The 20,780-nt window shown below is 46.5% G+C and overlaps 1 protein-coding gene across 1 annotated transcript in view; it reads right to left on the bottom strand.

Moving 5' to 3' along the window:
- Positions 1-20,780, bottom strand: part of slit1a (slit homolog 1a (Drosophila)) — a 94,774-nt gene that overhangs the window by 64,984 nt on the left and 9,010 nt on the right. The window contains exons 2-4 of the mRNA XM_053436984.1: positions 17,712-17,783; positions 15,290-15,361; positions 13,716-13,787 (exon numbers count right to left, since the gene is read on the bottom strand). Coding sequence (XP_053292959.1) covers positions 13,716-13,787; positions 15,290-15,361; positions 17,712-17,783 — 216 coding nt within the window. The remainder of the gene's footprint in view (positions 1-13,715; positions 13,788-15,289; positions 15,362-17,711; positions 17,784-20,780) is intronic.

The raw sequence follows: 20,780 nt of genomic DNA, 5'->3' as shown, positions 1-20,780 counted from the left end.
GTAGCAGAAGGGGAGTCTCTCTCTCTCTCTCTCTCTCTCTCTCTCTCTCTCTCTCTCTCTCTCTCTCTCTCTCTCTCTCTCTCTCTCTCTCTCTCTCTCTCTCTCTCTCTCTCTCTCTCATCTCTCTCTCTCTCTCCTCTCTCTCTCTCTCTCTCTCTCTCTCTCTCTCTCTCTCTCTCTCTGCGTGTGTCTCTCTATCTGTGTCAATTGTTTTATATTGAATGTTTGATTGATCAAATTCACCTAAATCTTACACACTATTTCATCCTGTCACCTGCAGACATAAAGCCTTTTGACTTCAAGTTCCAGACAAGAGCAGAAACTTCTTCGGAAAATAGTGCATCAACTCATCCAACAGCTTCTTCAAAAGATAGATCTACTCTCTGTGGTGAACCATGGAGAAACCAGATATTCTGAAGATCCTCAATGACGAACTCCTCACAGCCTACAGGAAGATCAATGCTCTTAAGGATGAGGTGTGGCAGCTGCAAGACCAGCTTCAAGAAAGAGATGAGTTCATAAAGATGGCGGTGGAGAAGGAGAAGGAGAAAGAGAAGGAGAAAGAGAAGGAGAAAGAGAAGGAGAAAGAGAAGGAGAAGGAGAAGGAGAAGGAGAAGAGGAAGGAGATTGAGACCGAGACCGAGAAGGAGAATGAGATCCAGGCCCTGACGGAGAAGGTGGAGCAGCTGGAAAACCAGCTGAAAGAGAAAGATGTTGTCATAGCGAAGGAGGTGAAGAAACGGCGCGCTCGCCTCAGGGCCTATCTTGACTGCTTGGCTGAGCTCACTGACTGTCAGGCCAAGGTTAAGCTTATGGAAGCAAGGCTGCACCAGGAGCGACCCCAGCCTGATACAGGATGTAGCAGTGAGGTGGAGGTGGAGAAGGAGAAGGAGAAAGAGAAGGAGAAAGAGAAAGAGAAAGAGAAGGAGAAGGAGAAGGAGAAGGAGAAGGAGAAAGAGAAAGAGAAGGAGAAAGAGAAAGAGAAAGAGAAAGAGAAGGAGAAAGAGAAAGAGAAAGAGAAGGAGGAGAAAGAGAAGGAGAAGGAGAAGGAGAAACTTGTGACGATCTACAATGTCGAAATTCTCCAAGCCAACAGGAACATTTTGATTCTTAAGGAGGAGGTGTGGCGGCTGGAAAACCATCTTAAAGACAGAGATGATATCATAAAGATGGCGGTGGAGAAGGAGAAGGAGGAGGAGAAGGAGAAGGAGAAGAAGATTAAGATTGAGACTGAGACCGAGAGGGAGATGGAGACGGAGAAGGAGAATGAGATCCAGGCCCTGACGGAGAAGGTGGAGCAGCTGGAAAACCAGCTGAAAGACAAAGATGTTGTCATAACGAAGGAGGTAGAGAAAGGGCATGCTCGCCTCAGGGCCTATGTTGACTGCTTGGCCGAGCTCACTGACTGTCAGGCCAAGGCTAAAATTCTGGAAGCAAGTCTGCACAAGTGAGCAGTGAGGTGGAGGTCAACATGGAGAAGGAGAACGAGAAGGTGCTTGCTTCAGGGCCGAAAGGAGACGACACTGCAGCAGGAGAAAACTCCAACTATGGGACTGAGCTACAGAAAGGAGGAGGCCGAGATGAGCTGGAGGAGAGAGAAGAGGTGGAGAAGCCCCCGCCCTCACCCTTTTTCTACTCCTCAAAACAAACCCCTCCCCTGTCCCCCTTTGTACATATTTGAAATGATCTAATGATGTGTTGTAAATATGTTAAACTTTTTGAATAAAAATAACTAGTATAGTAACATCTACCTCTGTCTTTCTGAATATACACACAGGATTCATTGATCATTTAACACAGTGTTGGAGTGAAACAAATCAGTGTGATTCATTTAGTTTGCTACTATTCATATGAACACAGCAGAGCATAGACAAACAATGTTTCTTAACTTTTTTACATTTGGTCAAATCTATATATTAATTATGACAACAATACAATAATAATACTATCATCTCATCTGAGGGCCCCACCCATCACACTGACCACGCCCATCTGACACGCACACACACACACATGCACACACACACACGCACACACACACACACACACACACACATACACGTACACACACACACGCATACACACACACGCACACACACACACACACATACACAAGTCATTATCATTTATAAATTTACTGTATATATACATATTTATTTCAATTTATTCATGGTTGAGGTCAATGTCAGATCAGAAGACATGTTCATGGCCCTGAAGTCAATTTAAAATGACATGTAGCATGTTAGAGTTATAAATAACTTGTCCATGTGTAAAATAATAGTTTAATTAAAAAAAAAAAAAATCACAATAATTATTTTGGGGGGCTGAAGCAAAATAATTGGGGGGCTGAAGCACATTTTAGGGGGGCTTCAGCCCCCCTAAAACAGGCCTAACGACGCCCCTGGTGGGCACACAGGATTTAAGGAGTGGCGATGCTGCCTCTGGGTGGAGTCAAATCAAAGAGCATCAGATGTTGTTCAAACACCCCTCTGTTGCTCTCTCTTTGTCCCTGGACTTATTCAGACGGCAAATTTATGAAGTGTTGACCCACTCAGAAAACGAGCAGAGAGCTGTAATAGAAAATGTTGTATAGGTTTAAATGCTCCGGTGATTTCTGGCCTGTCCTGCTTAAAGTGTCTGACCCTCTGTGGCCTGTAAATATCAGGAAAGGTCTCTGGGATAATGTATGGGACAGAGGAATGCTTTAACCTACACACACTAATAAAGATTTCTTTGACCGCATTGTGTGTCTGGGCTGCGAAACCTTTGACTTCATGGGAACCTGTCTGTATCTCCTGATCTAGGTCTCTGGGTTGACCTACTACTCATCTATTCCACCAGCCGCAATCCAGCGCTGGTAAAATCCACTCCACTAACACCAGCACTAACAACAGCCCCTCCAGCCATCGGCTTGATCTCCACATGAAAGGGCCTGCAAGCTCATTACCACAGCCTGGGGCTCATCAGGGCTTCCAGTCCCAGGGCCTTTTATAAGCCAGGGAGGATGGAGAAATTCAGCCAGGAGGGAAGAGGCATGGAAAGAGATCTCATATAGGGCTTGCCATTCAGGCAGCCAGGTGTTAAAGATACAGATAAGACTCAGGGAGGAAGCAATAGAGAGGGAGGAAAGGGAAGCGATAAGGAAGGTAGGACAAGGTAGATGACAGAGAGGAAGTGAGGTACAGGAAAAGGGGCCGTGGGGATGATGGAGGGAAAATGGGGGAGAGATGACAGAGGGAGGAGGCTTTTCACTCCTATCTCTGTGCAGTGTTTCATCCTCCATATAGGGCCCCAGTGTCACACAGGCCTCCTCTCGCAGAGTCCAGCTTTGAAGTTATAATGGGGCTTTTGGCTAATGCTCCACTGCAGGTGCCCCTGGCTCCCTCTCGGTCCCCCAGCCCGGTCCACATAGATGAGAAGAGATGAAAATCCTTTCAAAGTCTACAGACGAGGCCAATCTTTCCTCTCCCTTCCTCTTTTTCTTTCTTTCTCTTAATCTGTCAACCTCACTTACTCCATCCCACCACCATTTATTGCTTCCCTGGCACTGTCCGTCACTCTCAGGTACTTCTATTGCCCTTTGGCTCATTCTACACTCTTTCCACTCCTCTCATTCTCTGTCTATTTACAAGATTGAATTACAGCCCTTGTCTGGATTTAGAGGGAGAACAAATTTAACCGTTCTGAAAAACCAATATTAAGTTAATGAGAATAAATCAACTTTCTGAGCTGTATAAATAGAATACAACATAACTTCCCTATCTCTATCACTTGGTGACTCCCTCCTTCTCAATCAATACTCAATGCCTCTCACCTCCTCTTCGCTCCCTCTGAGGTGTCAGATTGGTGTGACTGCAGAGCCAGCTCCATTTATAATGCACAACAGGTAAACACACACACACACACACACACACACACACACACACACACACACACACACACACACACACACACACACACACACACACACACACACACACACACACACACGCACGCACGCACGCACGCACACGCACGCACGCGCACGCACGCGCACACACACACACACACACACACACACACACACACACACACACACACACACACACACACACACTGTTTACTATCTCCGGCTTCATGTCAGATGTAACATTCATTTCTGGAAGCTTTGTTTGGTTGGGGTAAATATGAAAGGCGTGTGTTTGTGTGCGTGTGTTTGTGTGTGTGTGTGTGTGTGTGTGTGTGTGTGTGTGTGTGTGTGTGTGTGTGTGTGTGTGTGTGTGTGTCTGTGTGTCTGTGTGTGTGTGTACTCCAAGTCAAAACAGCAGGAAGGGGGAATCGATTCCATCCCCCTGCGATTTCCTGTTATACTGTATACAAAGCTAAGAAGGAAAGAAGGAAAGACACCCCCTGCACGCAACACCATACTGTTTCTCACCAAAAAATATCTCTGCATGTCGGCACACACACACACACACACTGGAGCTAATGAGATCACTGCTACATGCTGTGAGGCCAGCAGGCGAGTATTGTGAAAGGAACCCAATATTGGACACAGATAGACATTTGTTCTAGAATTCATTTTTCCCCCCTGTTTGCTTTGCTCACGGGCCCCGCATGCACGGCTCAATATGTCTTTTTACAGGAATGTGGGCAGACCACAGCAGACAAGTGTCTTTTGTTTATTGAGAAGGTGGGATGGTTGAGGAGAGAGCGCAGAGCAAAGAGGCAGAGGAGAGAAGCTTCTGGTTACGTTCGACATGTACAAAGTTGTAATAGATGAGTGTTTAAACCTCGTTTTCCAGGTGCTGCGCCTGTTTTCTGGCCCTCACTAGTCACTCTGAGTGTGTTTACATGCACACATAACTCATTACTCTGAATAACCCGATATGTGTAAACAGGTTGATTTAAGTGTTTACATGAGTCAGGGTATGGCTGTTTATTTGAAAGTCAATATAACGTCTGGCAGGGTGTCTGGTGGTCAATAGAAAGGTTTCAAAAAGGGACCACAGATGGATTTTGTCAGTGTTTGTTGAAACTTGAAACTTATTCTGCTTTAAATTTGATGCACTGCAAACCAGGGTTTTAGAGATTGATAATATTTGTGTAAATACTTTCTTCTGTTTGATCTGCGCTTTTTTTGGAGGGCTGACCAGAAGTTGTTTAAAAGTGATACTGAAGAAAATGATATATTATACAGTTTAAGTAGCCTACCATTATAAGAATTAACGAGGAGAAGTGAAAACTCTAAATGTATTTGTCAGAACAGACCCATTTACAAACTCATTAAAGCGATCATGAAACTGGGGAAACATTGTTTACAGCGCTGGCTCTTACATAGCAAATCTCCCTAATGATGAATTGAGGTAGTATCTCACATAAACTGAGTTTACAACATTGTTATGAATTGTCTACTTTTTTGTTGGAAGATTGAAGTCTTGCCCTACATTGTTTAGTCCAGACATTTGGACTCAACAGTTTAGTCTGAACCATCATAACAAGTGTGAAAGGTGCCTCAGGCAAGAGGCCGCACCAATAGAACCATTTTTAGTCCGTCCAAAAGAGGTGGTCTTAGTCCAGATGGATCTGAGCCCTGGTTTTGTTTCTTTGCAGTTTAAAAACACTTCTTGGGATATTTAGGGCTTTCTGACAAATTTAATGAAGTTGAACATTAAACAAGAAGGCAGAAAAAGAAGCGGCAGCACCGCGCAGGATTGCTTGCTGTCTTCGCCTCCAACAAAATGATATTTGAACGACTAGAACATTGATTTAGCTGGTAATAAAACCATAAAGATGTTAGAGAGGCAACAAAACTAGAACGAATTGAACTGGTTCATTAATTTTCTTCATTCAAACGGAACAACTGCTTTTTTTAGCAATGCACTTAATTCAAAACTGTTAGCAAATACAACAGCCAAATTGAGACACGCCAACATCAGACACACAGCCGTCTACAAGCTAATCAATGTCAAGTATGAGAAGACGCCACCCACGGAGGGGAAGACAGGACATAATTCATACAAAAGTATTTCGACCCACGGTTATCTGGTGAGTTTTAACATGACAGGTGCATAAATCTGAATGATGCCTTGAATTTGTCATGACTGTAATTAATCTAAATAGCGTCAGTGATATATAGTATAATGCATGGAAGCTTCCTAGAACAACCACACACCACAACTATCAATTAGCCGCTCTGCTAGAGGTGGATGGAGGAGGCAGCACGCATCTGCAGAAAGAAAAAAGTCGCCTCATTCACTTTATCAAGCAGGATTTTCTGAGCTGAGAATCAAAGTCTGCCTATTTCTCCATCAGCCTGCATCCTGATCTATCAACCTGGAGGCAAACGAGGCATTGTCATTACACAGTGAAACACTCGGTCACCAAGTTTTCAAGTTCAGCTGCAGTGAGGCAGCAGCTCTGCAGCCTGTGGAGTGTCAAATACAAACGGCCTTGAGGTGTGCTGAGTATAAAGCCCCAGAAATGGACCTGCTCACCACAGACAGGGAGGAGACAAAGCCCAGGGTTCTCTCACACACACACACACACATACACAGAAATATAGCCATGGGGGAAGAGGAAGGAGTTCAACCAACGACTCCTTCCAGAGGATAAAGGGATGTGTCTAAAGCTTATAATTACAGACACACACACAACTAAAAATCCCAAAATATCTTTCCATCCATTACGCCACACTTTTCCCATGCAAATGGATCAGACCTCGTTCAGCAAATATGAGGCTCTTGGTTAACCATTTCGCCTCCAAACTCCTCCTTTCTCCGTGTCTTTTGCTCGCTCAGAAAAGGTAAACAGCCTGAGTCTGAGACCTGCAGAGCATTAGCTGCTGCAAGTCAACAGGAGGTTGGCAAAGTGTGTGTGCGGTGGCATTTGTTGGATTGCATGTGTGATTTTGTGTGTGTGCGGAGGCATAATTTGCTGTTTGTTTGTTCTTTTTAAATCTCAGAGTCAGGGACAGAGCCCGAGGCCACAGACAGGGCTGAAGCAACCATTTACAGTCCACGTGTGGGTTTGCTGGGCAACACACACGCTTGTGTGGGACGTTTCCTGCTTCCTCCTGCTCGGGAGGATGTTTGGAGGGGTTTTCGATCCGGCTCTCCCCGCCCCGCCCTCACGATGGGAGGCTATGTTTGGGTCTGTTTGGGCCCTTTCCAACACAGAGCTCCAGAGTCTCACATCCAGACCCTTACAGCTCATAACTCGAGATTACACTCACACACACAAAGTCGTGTTCCTGCTAAGCCTCTCGCATACGACACAGCCTCATGATGATGCTGAGCAGATAGCATCGATGGAAACCCCAGATCATAAACCAAAACCGTGAGGAGATGGACAGATGTGCTGAGTGAGGGAAACACCTATGGCAGGGAGATTGCCCTCTATTATGGCTGTGATGAATGAGCTGGGTTTCTCATTCTGATAGCTGCCCACATGCTCCATGCTGCTTAACTTTACGCAGCCATCATGAACACACACATTTCTATTGAGCTTCACACACGCACACAAGCAAGACAACCCAAACTAGCACTGTGCAGGTTATCCCTGGCTGGGACTGCTGCATTCCACAAGCCCCTGCTTCCAGATTCCAAGGAGTAAAGTGTACGTATGTGTGTTTGCACGTGCGTATGTGTGTGTGGGGAGGACATAAGGGCAGCCTTTCCTCCCGTGTGTCAGTTCCAATCTGGCGAGAGGCAGCCGTCACAGAGCCTAACTGTCGGCAGCGGCACAGAAAGGAGTAGGAGGAGGAGGCCTCCGTCTTCCGCGGCCCCGCGACTGAAATCCCTGTGTGTGTATACTCATGACGGATTTAGATCACACTGTGATGTCTTATTCATGCTGTATCAATTCATAATGACCAGGCCAGTCCCCGATGTGAAGACGTGCATGCGCGCGCACACACACACACACACACGCACACACGCGCATACACACACACACACACACACACACACACACACACACACACACACACACACACACACACACACACACACACACACACACACACACACACACACACACACACACACACACACACACACACACACACACAAGTCTGCGCACATGTGTACGATTGGGACGGTCATTGGAGAAGAAGTTGTGTGCAAGTGTGAGTGTGTGCATGCATGCTTGTGCGTTTATTTAGAGCATCAGAGCTGGTATGTGCGGGTATGTAGAGCAGTGTGTACCAGACGCTGGACACATGCACAAAACAGCACTGATGTCCCAGCGCTTTAGTGTGAATATTTAACAAGCCTCAATCCATCTGTTCAATTATTCATGAGGACGGACACAGAATCGTTAGTAAATATAAACACTGCCTTTTCTCCCCCGCTTCCGCCGCGTCTTCGCTCCTCGTCTTTTGCACCTCTGACCATCTCACTCTCTCGTCTTTCTTCACTTTCCACCTCTTTTTTTTTTCTTCCTTTTCTTTCTCCCTCTCCGCCATTGTGCTGTGGTTGTGAATATTTCAGATGGTGGAGTGGTTTTTAAATTACCCCCTTTTGGCTTCCGCTCTCCTCACATGGTTTGGTCTGCATTTCTCTCTCACACACAGTCCGACTCGTAAAGAAAACAGTGACAAGCCATAAAAGCCACTTTTACCAGCTGACAAGGACAGGGGCAGGAAGAGGGGCAGGGGTAAGGAGCTGAGGCCTGCCTGGTGGTGCTGGGTTGGCGGCCAGGTCAGGTATTTCCGACTCCTGCCAAAAACTGTAGGCTCAGCCCAGCATCTAGAAAGTTATTGTTCTTTTATCTTTATCAAAGAGCATGGTCTTTCAGTTTCAGAGCAGGAGGTGATATCACGTTCAGGTTTTGTCATGCTCTCACTCAAAACCTGTCTCTTGCACTCAAGTAGACCCTGGTGCCTAGATTTGCTTTGCTTGTGCTCAAACTGTGAGCTTGCACTCAGATATTTTGTTGCTTGGACAGATTTCCTGCATTCCAGCTTCAGCTCTTCTCCGCACGCTTTTTGGTGGACGTTTCGTGCATTCACATAAGCAGCATGACATGAACTGAAGCTGGAGCACAGTTAGGGGCTATTTGAGTGAAAGCACAGGGTTTTAGGTAAAAGCATTATTAAATCTGAACATAAAATCAAAAACTGACAGACCAGGAAAAATCTTGTATAAAGATGGGGGGAAAGGCATACACAGCACAATACTTGGAAAAATTTAACCAAAACCAATTGTAAGGGTAGAAACCACTCGTGGTGAGTAAAGCGGCCTCTAATGCACGCAGGTATTTTATTCTCACTGCCCACTAAAGTTCCCCTCACTCACTGAACTATCTGCTGTCGGTGTTTACTTAGTGTCAGATCAACCACAGTCAAGAAATCAGAATGTCGGCCATGGCAGAGAAACCTCCTGATGAAGACGGGTTGCCATGGGGACCGCTGCCAAGCGGGGGCCCAAACGGTCCTCAGAGAGAGAGAGGGTAGGTGGTAGGGGGGGAGAGAGAGAGAGAGAGAGAGAGAGAGAGAGAGAGAGACCTAGCACATCGAGGCAGGTCATTCATCAGCAGAGACAAAGGGAAGGAAACGACAAGACCAGCTTGGACCATTAAAAGCCTGCCAGACACACACACACACACACACACACTAACACACACACACACACATTCACGTCAGTCTTTCATGCAGTCATACACAAAAAGTCAAAGGTTGCGAGAGTTAACTTTCTCACTTTGCGGCACAAACAGTCTTGGAACACCACATTGAGTTTACGAGCCAATCAATCCGCAGCATATGAAAAGAAGAGAACACTGTATTTTGAATAGCGACAAAGTCCAAAGCAAGTGGGAAAATGGTGACAGGGAGATGATTCATAGGTTTAATGATAGTGCATGTTATTTATTCTTGAATAATTCCTTCTTCTCTTTCTTATTCTGAGCTACCGTTCCCTAAGCATCAAGCAATCAACAAACAGAAAGCAGCGTCTCGCCAACACAAACACAGAGGAGGCAGCGCCGCATCAACACATAGATGAGGCCGCTCTTTTATCTACAGTCAAAGCCATATAAAGAACGTAATCCCTTGTGTATGCCTGCCATCCTCACATTAGCACACAGAGATGTAATTATAGTGTTTTTCTCTGTGTGTTTGAGTCTAATTAGAGTTATTTACATTTTCTCCCTTGTGTATGTGTGTGCGTGCGCGCATGTGCATCTATGCCCCCCTACCAGCATATCATGGTCTGTGTTCAAAGTTTGTGTACGTCAGGATTGCAATTGTCAAGCAATAACTCAAGAATATAAGATGGAAAAATGCATCTCGAAGTAGTATGAGACATCCCCCCTCTGCAATACTTTGCCAGGCATTCCTTGGCTCCCCTGTAGAGCAGGTACCACCACGCCCTCCCCTCCTCCCTTATCCCCCCCCTTACCTCCCGGGGAGTCACACAAGGGAAGACCTCTCCTAACCGTCCCCTCACCCCGCCGCGTAATGCTGCACATTAGCCGTTAATGAAAGAAACACCCCTTCAAACAAGCCCGTGCAGTTGCCAGCGTTTGTTTCTGGCAGCAACAAGCAAGACGGTAATCAAAAACCACAGAACACCCCTTCGCCTCCAACGCCCCCCCCCCCCCCCCCCCCCCCAAACGCCCCCCACCCTGAGCCCGGACCAGATGCTATTCCCCGGGGCCAGCCATCAGGCTAACTGCTTAGCACTCCTCCAACTCGGCTCACCTATATCCCTAAGGTTGTTTTTTTTTTAAGGTCTTTTTTCCACCATCCTGCTGTCCTTCCTTCCTCCTGCTCCCCCACCGCGAAAAGACACTAATTACAGACATGGATGAGTAGATTACAGATCTGACGTGCAGTGGAAATGGAACGAGGAGAAGTCAGGGGTGGTGGGCTGGGGGGGCAACAGGTCGTTAACAGTGATGAATGCAACTCTATTTTCACTGTTATTGTTCACTGATGTTCCGCGCCGCGCCTCTCACCTCTGCGCAGCCGTTCCCATACCTTCTCGTCGGGGCAATCCATCACCAGCAACTAACTCTAACCATCTCTAATCATCCCTAATCAATTCCAATTATCTCTCCTCTGCCCCTCATGCATCAGTGTCTCTGATATCTCTCGGGCCTGGGAAGAGACGGAGCAGCGGTGAAGATAAAGAGGTCGGCTCTCACGGCGCAAGGAGCAGTCACACACTGGCACTACCTCACTTCTCCATTGAGATCGGGACATTTTTCAACCAACCTAAAAGTCAAACAGTAATGACACGTGAATATGAATATGAAAAATCTACGTTCCGCTAAAAACTCTCTGTCTTCCCTTTGTAGTGAAAACTCATTACCCCGTTAGCTTGATGACTGCTTGGGAGTCAAGTCTTTAAAAGTCCCTACAAAACGGCAGTTCACTGCTCATTTAACTGACAGCCTTTTATTAACCCTGCTAGCTTTTCCTCTAAAGTTTAATGAGAGCAACGATCTCATCTACACCCCCCCCCAACACCCCCCCACACTCCGTCCATCCCCAACGTCCTTCTCTCCGTTTGTCCTCTCAGCGGGACGTCTAAGACAAACAGCCACTTTGTTATACAAGCTTTTCCTCAAACCCTCACTCTAGAATGAGAAAGAGAAACAAAGACAGACAGAAAGAGTGGAGTTGAAGCAAGAGAGCGAGAGAGAGAGAGAGAGAGAGAGAGAGTGCGCGCGTGAGACAGAGAGTGAAATAAATACAGAAAAAGAGAAGTGGGACAATTAATCCTGTGTCTATGAGAAGGGGAAACCATCTGGGTTTGTGCTCCACCTGAGGGTAGTGGGCTTTCACATTAACCCCTCTTGTTAAGATCATAAAGGCAGACACTAACAAGCCCCAGTGTGCAAGTGCAAAGACACACACACACTCGCACAATCATACAAATCCATACACAACCATGGACTCTCTCACTCCTTCACTCTCGCTCTCCGCCGTCCTCAAACACACAAACGCAGGAATGAAATAGCGGCGAAAGTCGTCCCCTGGGAGCCGAGAACCTTTTAAGTCCATTAAAAGCTGCTGGTGGGAGCGAGACGAGGCTGTAACCCAACCACGTCAGGCTGGAACCAGAACTTATGCTGTGACCCAGACACACCGCGCTCAGGTCTTAAAGAAACACGTCAGGAAAGTAGTCTTCTACCGCTGCTACTGATTCCACACTTACTAGACCTCATTTTTAACAAGCAAGAGGTCCTTCATTAACGAGCCAAACATAGGCCCCATAAAAATGGTATTCTTTTCAATTGCACGGCCCTGGATGGTACATTTGTTTTAACTGTGAAAATAATGTGCGCCACTAGCACACCTGAAAAGCTTCAAGGTCGATTACGGCGCTCTTTTATCCAGGCTCGGGATAAAGAACAAATGAGTTTATACACAGACACATAGTGAATCGATTAAGCAAAGTTAAACAAAGTCTCCTTCTCCAGAACGTGGCAGGAAAGCGGGTGCTAGGTTTAGAATAATGAGCACGAAGTTAGATTGGATGAAACAGGGGAGCTGTGCTAGCACAATCCTCTGGCTGTTGGCAGAGCTCGCTGCTCCAGATGGACTAATCACGCCTGTTCAAGGCCATCCACTGGTCTGGAAGGCCTCGGTCTGCTCTGCGTCTGCTCCAGCCAGACAGACAACCCAGCGCTGCTCAGTGTTAGCCAGCCACAAGTAGGCCAGCCTTGCCCCCAGAAGGGTACTGCTTTGCCCCCACAGCCCCACAGGTTGGTTTCGCCATAATGATAGGTGACGTGGGGAGATAGTTGCGAGGAAGTGACAGATAGATTCAAGATGGTGTTGAACATCAAACGCGAGATGAACGGATGGCGGGCTGAGGCTGGGGATCACGGGTTAGCAGCATCGCTGTGTGGATAGAAGGGAGGGAAATGATTTTTCCATGTCCCACTGTTTCATTATTCCCAGATGCTTCAGGTAATCTGAACTGAAATAATGGGAGCTGGAATGATCAGCCAGCAACAGGGACACTGATTATTCTGAAGCAGGGGGGAAAAAAACACTGAGCCTCGATGCAGATGGGAATAAAAGTTGAACATTACTGTGGGATCGTCTCGCTGTATGGGGTGCACGAGTGCAAGGATGCGTGGGTGGGTGGCAGCATGGGATAGGCCTTAACAAGTGGAAACCAAGTGAGGACTGCGACGACACATTTCATTCATAGGACTGAGGTATTTGAGTCCATTGGCAGAGTGAGCTTTGGGACATCTCCAGTGACATAAAACGACCTCATTAGGTGACTGAGACGTTCTCTCACCTGGAACAGAGTTTAAGGTCTAGTGTGTCCCTGAGTTCAGATCCCGGTGTCACACCAACTCCCTGTCAACAGCGGATTCTCTCGCAGAGAAACTGCAGGCGACCTGGCATGGCGGCCCCACAATGTGCAAGTAACTTTCCACTCGGACAGTTTATTAAGTCTCACACAAAGACAGTGCAGTGGAAATCACAGGGTATAGTCAACGTATAACTCTGAATGTTAATGAGGTCTGATCACCTTCCAGCAAACGTAATCGAATCTAAACTGTCCTTTGGTTATGTTTAAACCGAAACCAACTTATTTTGAACTTTTTTAAACCATGCTGTGCAGTTTATAGTTGTAGTTGTGCACAATACATCTGAGCAACAACAGTGGGTTGGGTAATGAAGAAAGAATAGAAAAATGAAAGATAGATGATGTGTTTGCTCATAGAAAAGAGAAAGTGAGTCATTGAAATAAAAAAAGTGAACTTACAGTCGAGACAGGGCAGGGTTCTTCTGAAACAGCAACTCAGGAAGCTGCTGCAGTTGATTACGGTTCAGCCGCCTGCGGCAGGGAAAACATATGATCAACCAGTGAGTTTGTGTGTGTGTGTGTGTGTGCGTGTATGCATGTGTGCCCTTGAATGTGTAGGCTGTGAATAATATCTGCTAGCTGCCGTAGAATCGGCTTAGCCACAGGCTATTGTGTTTCAGTGTGCTCTGAATGTCACATAAATATCCAACTGAAAGTTCAGGGGAATTAAACTGCTAGTCAGAGACAGCGCTGTAAATTATCTCTGCACAGTTAAATTAGAATGCCGCGCCTGGTAGAATTCACTGCTGTCCCGACTCTCCCAGAGAAATGGAACAGCAACAGCATTCCCTGTTTAAACAAATGAATTAAATACGCCACTTATGTGAACATGACCAGATTTTTATCTGGGGGAAAACCATCAAGACAAGATGTTCCCAAATAAAATTAAAAGAAAAGGACGAGACCATTCGAGCCCAAGGAAGCCCTGACAGGAACGGTTGCTGGCAACAGAATCCGTGTCAAACAACTAACGTCCAAGACTGGCAGGCTTTATGCAAATACAACAATTAAGTCAATGAGGAACAGACTGTTGCTAATCTGTTGGAAACCACAACTCTCTTCCCTGTGAATGGCCCAGTGGAGTGAATGCAGCGGCTGTGGCTCAGAGAGGCTACAAATCTGTACGGCAGGCCGCTGCCATGCCTGTAGACACATTGAGACAGATGTTGGGACCGGTGCCACTTACAGTATACACCAAGAAGAGCACTTGGCCAGCTGAGGTGGAGATTTAGTGCTTAATGGGCATTAATGGTCTGCCGCTGCTCCGTTCACACTCAACTGTACCTGCTGGTGGGTTAGTGGCTTTTAAACATCAGAGGACCGAGCCTCCACATTGGTCTGGCACATGGATTCGTCTACCCAATGTTTGGGCTCAGCTGAATACGGAGGAGGGAAGGCAAGTTGTTCACGGCCTCGGGTTTGGTAATGTAAATTGTTAATGTGGGTTTCAGATCAGGGGAAAGTCTTTTATAAGTTAACCACTATGTGTGCATGACAGCGTGTATCCGTAAAATCATCTGCTGTGCAGGTTTCCATGTGGGTAGCACTATTGATTTGCTAATGAGCCAGTTGAGGTGTGGTTGACTGTGTTTGTCTGTGTGTATTCCCAGCCTGTTTACAAGCTGCGAGGGAGGCCTGGTGCTGTCCAGATGAGCCGGGGTCTGCGGCGGGGAGGCCTCTTCAAGCCCACAAATCCCATTGAGGGCATTCCTGTCAGGCAAAGCTAATAAAGAAAAAATACTCCCGAGCCTACGCCGTGCCCCTCTCTGCACCCTCCGACCACAATGGAATGACGGGGAAGTGCCTCACACTTGATACACCATTTACGGAGTTCCCCCCTGTAGGCCCATTACACACAACTAATAGAAGAACTGAGCACAGATTGGTGGAGGGGTGAGATTTTCATTTAAGAGTTCAAGTTTAGAGAAGAAATAAAGAATGTGTTATTTCTGGTCACGCTGGGTGGTACTCACAGTCTCTCCAGCTCCTTCATGTCATCAAAGGCCCCGCGCTCTATCACAGTAATCTGATTCTCCATCAGTTGCCTGCAAAGAGAGAGGGAGGACGGAAACAGAGGCTTAGAAACTACATGATACAGTGCGGCTTTGACTTTTCAAGTAGATGGTCACTCAGGCTTTAACAAAGTGCAGGGGGGCTCGGGTTTGGGTGGCGAGACTTCTTGCAGTATGTATATTCAAGCAGCATGCAGTTTATTCAACGTCTCTCTCTCTCTCTCTTTCTCTCTCTCTCGCTCTCTCTCTCTCACACACACTCTCACACAGGGGCAGTGGTGTGGACTGAGGGCACAGTGTGGAATCTTGGCAAAGGAAGCAGGAATAGCGGCCAGGAAAGTTTCCAAGGTGGCTCAGGAGCCGTGGGTCCGGGCTCTGGTGTGGTCCACCGGGTGCAGCGGTTGGGTGGAGACGAGATGAAAGGTGGGCAGGGGGTCAGAAAGTGGTACAGGGGGAAACTGAGTTGGACTGTGAGGTTTTTACAGTTGGCACAATTAAAAGACAGTAGGCTGTGTGTGTGTGTGTATATGTGCCTGTTGGGTAGGATAATTGGACAGAATCAGAGTTTAAGGCACTACATCAAGGGTATCAGTCAAACAAATGCAAATATGGATGCACACAAACACACAGGCAGTTGCACTTCCTTGCCCCCACCTACTTTGCCAAAGCCAACGCACAAAAAAGAAGGCTCGGATGGTTTTGGATGTGTTACAACAACACAAGGTCAGGAATGAGAGAAAAGCGTCCAGCGGCTTCAGAAGCAACAAGAGCTTCCCTTCATTACGTGTACAACTGTTCTGTGTTGAAGCAAAGCTCTCATGTCTCCTCTGAGGCCGCGCTGCAACTCAGCAGTCTGGACTTCCTCCCCATCGAATATAAATGCTAATCACTGTTCGCACTCCAAACACACAGAGGAAAGTGTAATTCACCTCTGATCTCTTTCTCATGAATTTAGATGGAAGTGAAAAATTGTCGCGAGTACTCTTGAATCGAGAAAACTTTTCTTTTGCAGAGAGTCATCTAGCCTTCAATTTTTACAGATCTTTTTGTCTACTTCATTCTCAGATGGTTCATCTGTTGTTCTGCATCCCCCCCCAAATACACACACACAAACACACCCATTTTTTAACTAGACCAGCCGAGCGCTCGGAACTAGATGAATGGTGGTAAATCAGCTGTGTTGATTTTAGACTGACAGGAGAGGCGGCAGCTGACTGTAAAGATAAACCTCTGTTCCTGTTGGGCTCCTTCTGAGGGTTGCCGAGGGGTCAGCAGGGTCAGAGGTCTAACTACTGCTAGTCTTGTGGCTGTTGCCCCTCGGAGATCGCCCCCCCCAATACACAAAGACAGACTTCTTTTTTTCTGGTTGCACATGCAGTCACGCCTACGACTAATCATGCGCCATGTATATGGTTGTCTGACATTTGAGAAAGCTAGCAGTGTGTGCGTGTGTGTGTTACATGTGGTGCAGGGGTCGTGTTGTGAGAGCATTTGGCTTTATGCGGCAAAGGGAGCTCTGTCTTTAATACCCCTGCAAGGAGTTGTTTCCTCCTTACTTGCTCGTGACAAGCTGGTGACATGAAGGCATTTAACCTCCACGTGGGGGTTTGAGGGTGGTGCAGAGAAGGAGGCCTGCATCGGAAGACGAGAGGGGACAAGGAGCGGTGGGAACAGGCGAGGAAACCGAAGGGGACAACAGGGGGATGGGCGAGTCACGACGAGGCTCGAAAATAGTCGGGCTCCGCTGGGCAGAAGGAATTATGGGCAGCTTGTGTTACCTAAAATGTGTTGGGGTCTACACGGCTTCCTCTTCAGAGGAGGTTTTTAACACCTATGCCACAACTCACAAGTGTGTTCGCGCACGCACACACACACACACAGACACTCGTGCAACTACTTTATTACCTGGAGTCACAAGTGCTTTTTAATTTCAGCACAGGGGGAGGCAGTGACTTCGCCTGAATGTGTTAACTGTGTGGAGAGCCTAGTTGTAGTGGCGCTTGTGTACACATTACATGTTGATGTGTGGGAACAGAGGGCAAGTGAGTGTGTGTGTGCGTGTCAGTGTGTGTGTGTGTGCGTGTGACTGAGGGACAATAAGTGCTACTACAACAGGCTGAATACAGTGAGAGAAGTCCATTACATCAGGGGCTATAGTCACTCAGCAGCTTAATGTACCCCCGAGTAGCACACTTGACGGAAGCATCTCCACTCCGCTGGGTTTGTGCCAGTTTGAGCTGCAGGTCTGTGCAACTCGTGAGCTGCAAGGCTGGACGCAGCTCTGGCAAGCATGAATAGATAAACTCCGACACCGACATGCACTGCGGGATACACATACAAACATCCCATCACTGCACAAAATAACATGAAGCCAAGTACTTACAGAACTCGGAGGTACTTGAGTCCAGCGAGGTCACTCTTGGTGATGCGTGTGAGGTTATTCCCATTCAGCTCCCTGCGAAGACAGACACAGAAAAAAACATATGAATAATATATCGTTATTCTCCCTCTGGACCAGTTCAGCCTGATGACTCGAGGAGCAGACGATGACACGGAGGCATCTTCTTCTACTGATACCTGAGTCAAATTTCTTTTCTGGAGCATGAAAACAATGGCACAACTTCACATACACACACACACAGACACACACATTGCCCCGAGCTGTTTGTTCAAGCATACTACTGGTGTAATATATGCTGAGAAAGTCTTTAATTGCTAGAGTTTTCATGAAATGCAAATTGCTTTAAATCTGATGTTAAATGTTACATACACTGCCGGGTAGAAATGGAGAGGCTGCGTTAAAGGGGAGTTCATGTTTATTTCTAATACCACTGGGAGAAATTAAGGAGTCCTATTAAAATGGAAGCCACATTTGAGTGGCCTGTTTGTCTTTCTATTCCAGCCCTCTCCCACCAACACCCGAAACGCCAGCCCCCTGTCTCTGTCTGCTGAGTCCCTCCGCTATTGGTGGGGATTAGCAGGAGCCAGTAGAGGGGATTTGGGAAGGGCCACTAGGCCAGAAAGCTAAGTGCTGTGGATATAATGGGAGCAGGCTCCCTGCTGAGAGATGGCAAACGCTGCTAAAAAGAGAAAGACAAAGTACTTCAAAAAGAGAGGATTTGAATTTAATTTTGGTTTCTCACAAGTATTATTGTCAGCTTCTAACTGGTTGACAATAATTATTACCTCTGTCAAACCTGTTTATTTGTTTGTAATCAATATAAGGCAAAAACTAATGTGCAGATTTCCACAAAACTTTTTTGAACAATCTACGGGAGTTTTTCTACATTTTCTTTGATTTCTCAGAGAATAATTCATGAGTGAAAAACATCTGGCATATAGGGACTGATAATTATGAGTAAGTGTAATGTGGTGCAGATCCAACAAAAAATGTCTGGATCTAGTGAATTCAAATGTGAGTTCTTGAGGGGACGGTCCGGCCTACTGTGTGCCATTCTACTTCTCAGTGTGTTGTGTATTTGATAACTCCAGAGGTAGAACCGGAGTAGCAGATTGTATTCTCGTGAAAAAAGCAGGCAAAGCACGCAAAACCGTACGAGCCACCCGGGTGCCGAGACAAGTTAAAATACAGAGAGTTTCTCTGTGCTACTGCACTTCCTAAGCATTATGGGTCCACCCTATCCTGACCTCCCCAACCCCCCGCCCCAAAGTACAACCAAAAAACTGGTTCCAAATCTACGCCAAAAGCGCTGGTCTCTCTCCCTCAGTCACTCTCTCCTTCTCTCGTCTAATGACCACTCCAGGGACTGTAGCGTTATGCAGTACGAAAGAGAACGGTCATTATAGACAGATGGTGTGTGTGTGTGTGTGTGTGTGTGTGAGTGTGTGTGTGTGTGTGTGCGTGTGTGCATGCGTTTGTGTGTGTGTGTGCATGAGTGTGTACACAGGTGCATCGACAGGCCAAGCGACAGGGCCACGGGAAATAAATAATGGACTGGGCTTCATTAGCCTGGGCTCTGATACACACACATGTGGTGCTCATTACAGGTGCTTACGCAGATAGCCGCACACACACACATACACCCACACACACTTCTGGATTTCCAATGTCTTATCTTCAGGGTGGTCACTCCGGAGGACATCCGGAGAACATTTAAAAGGAGAAAGATAGAAGAGGAGGAAGAGACGGTAAAAGTGAGGGGTGGCAGGGAGAATGTGTGACTCACACATAAACAAGTGAAATCACACTTTTATCCTGCAGCTACGAGGTCTTGATTCATCCTGTAATAAGAGACATGTCATCGTTTCAGCATGTGATGTGGGGTGGACTAATCAGACAAGCTCAAAGTATTTTGTGCGTTGAGATGTGGTGACTGAACTTATTTCCCTGTGCTCAGAGGATGTTGCAATATCCTGCTGCAAGAGTCATCTGAGAGAGCACATTGGCCGTGCACCTGCTCATGAATGCAGGTGACATTCAGGCAATGCTCAAATGCCACCAGCATCTTATGATGTTTAAAATAGTCATAGCCAACGCTGTTTATTTCCTATTCTGACCTTTTCCGGTGGCATTTTGCAATAGAGACCATGCAATGTTCTCAAGGCCTTGAAATTGAGCAGGTAATATCAGTCCCACTATAGCTCATATGCTTCAAGGACTCACGACTTGTGTACAGTATATGGACATGACCTTCTGCAGTTAACCGTTATGAGAAGACCTTGGGGATAGCACTTTTTAACATTCACGGTAACGAGCATGCCTTTTGAAGTGGACACTTGGCTTTATGAAAAGAGCACATGGCCCATATAAATTGTTATAGCTCCTGCGTGGTGTTTGACCCATCTGATGATGTCTGACGACCCAGGGGAGTGATTTGTCTCCGGGGGGATCTTGCCAAGTTACTCCCTTGTCTGTGAGGATGCTCTGCTGCTCGGGTTGATGGAAAATAGCTGGGATTCCCATCAGCTTTAGACTGGGAAGTAACTTTTATCACAGTGCGTGCTCTCACACACACACTGTAGTGATATGTAAATCTCATGATAATTGGTGCACGGTTCTGCATGGATGAACACATCTAGGTGAACCCACAACTTATAGAAGAGAATATGAACTCCAGGCATTCATACAGTCTGGAATTCATGGGTTCTCATCTCTGTGTTGACTCCACGTCTAAATAAGTGCACTGGGTTCCAAAGTAATACATGGAGTCAATGGCTCAAAGGACAATCTGCTGTTTATTAGCTACAATATCAGTCAGTGGTATTTTTCTTTGTTTTACAATCAAACAGAGTTAAGAAATGGTTTTTGGCACAGCAGCAAAGGCAGGCTCACTCCTTTCATACACAGATGTTTTGTAGTATGGACTTCATGCGGGTTTTCACATCATGGTACTTCAGTATTACTTCAGAGGCTGAAAATTATTAGGTATCATTCCCAGTTCCTACAGCGAAGGATTTCCACCTCCAGCTGCTTAAGTCAAATCCATTCCAT

The sequence above is a fragment of the Pleuronectes platessa genome, chromosome 12 (assembly GCF_947347685.1).
Source record: "Pleuronectes platessa chromosome 12, fPlePla1.1, whole genome shotgun sequence".
In the NCBI taxonomy this organism is placed as follows: Eukaryota; Metazoa; Chordata; class Actinopteri; order Pleuronectiformes; family Pleuronectidae; genus Pleuronectes; species Pleuronectes platessa.
The sequence above is the reverse complement of the archived record's forward strand: the minus strand, read 5'-3'. Positions and strand labels throughout refer to the sequence as shown.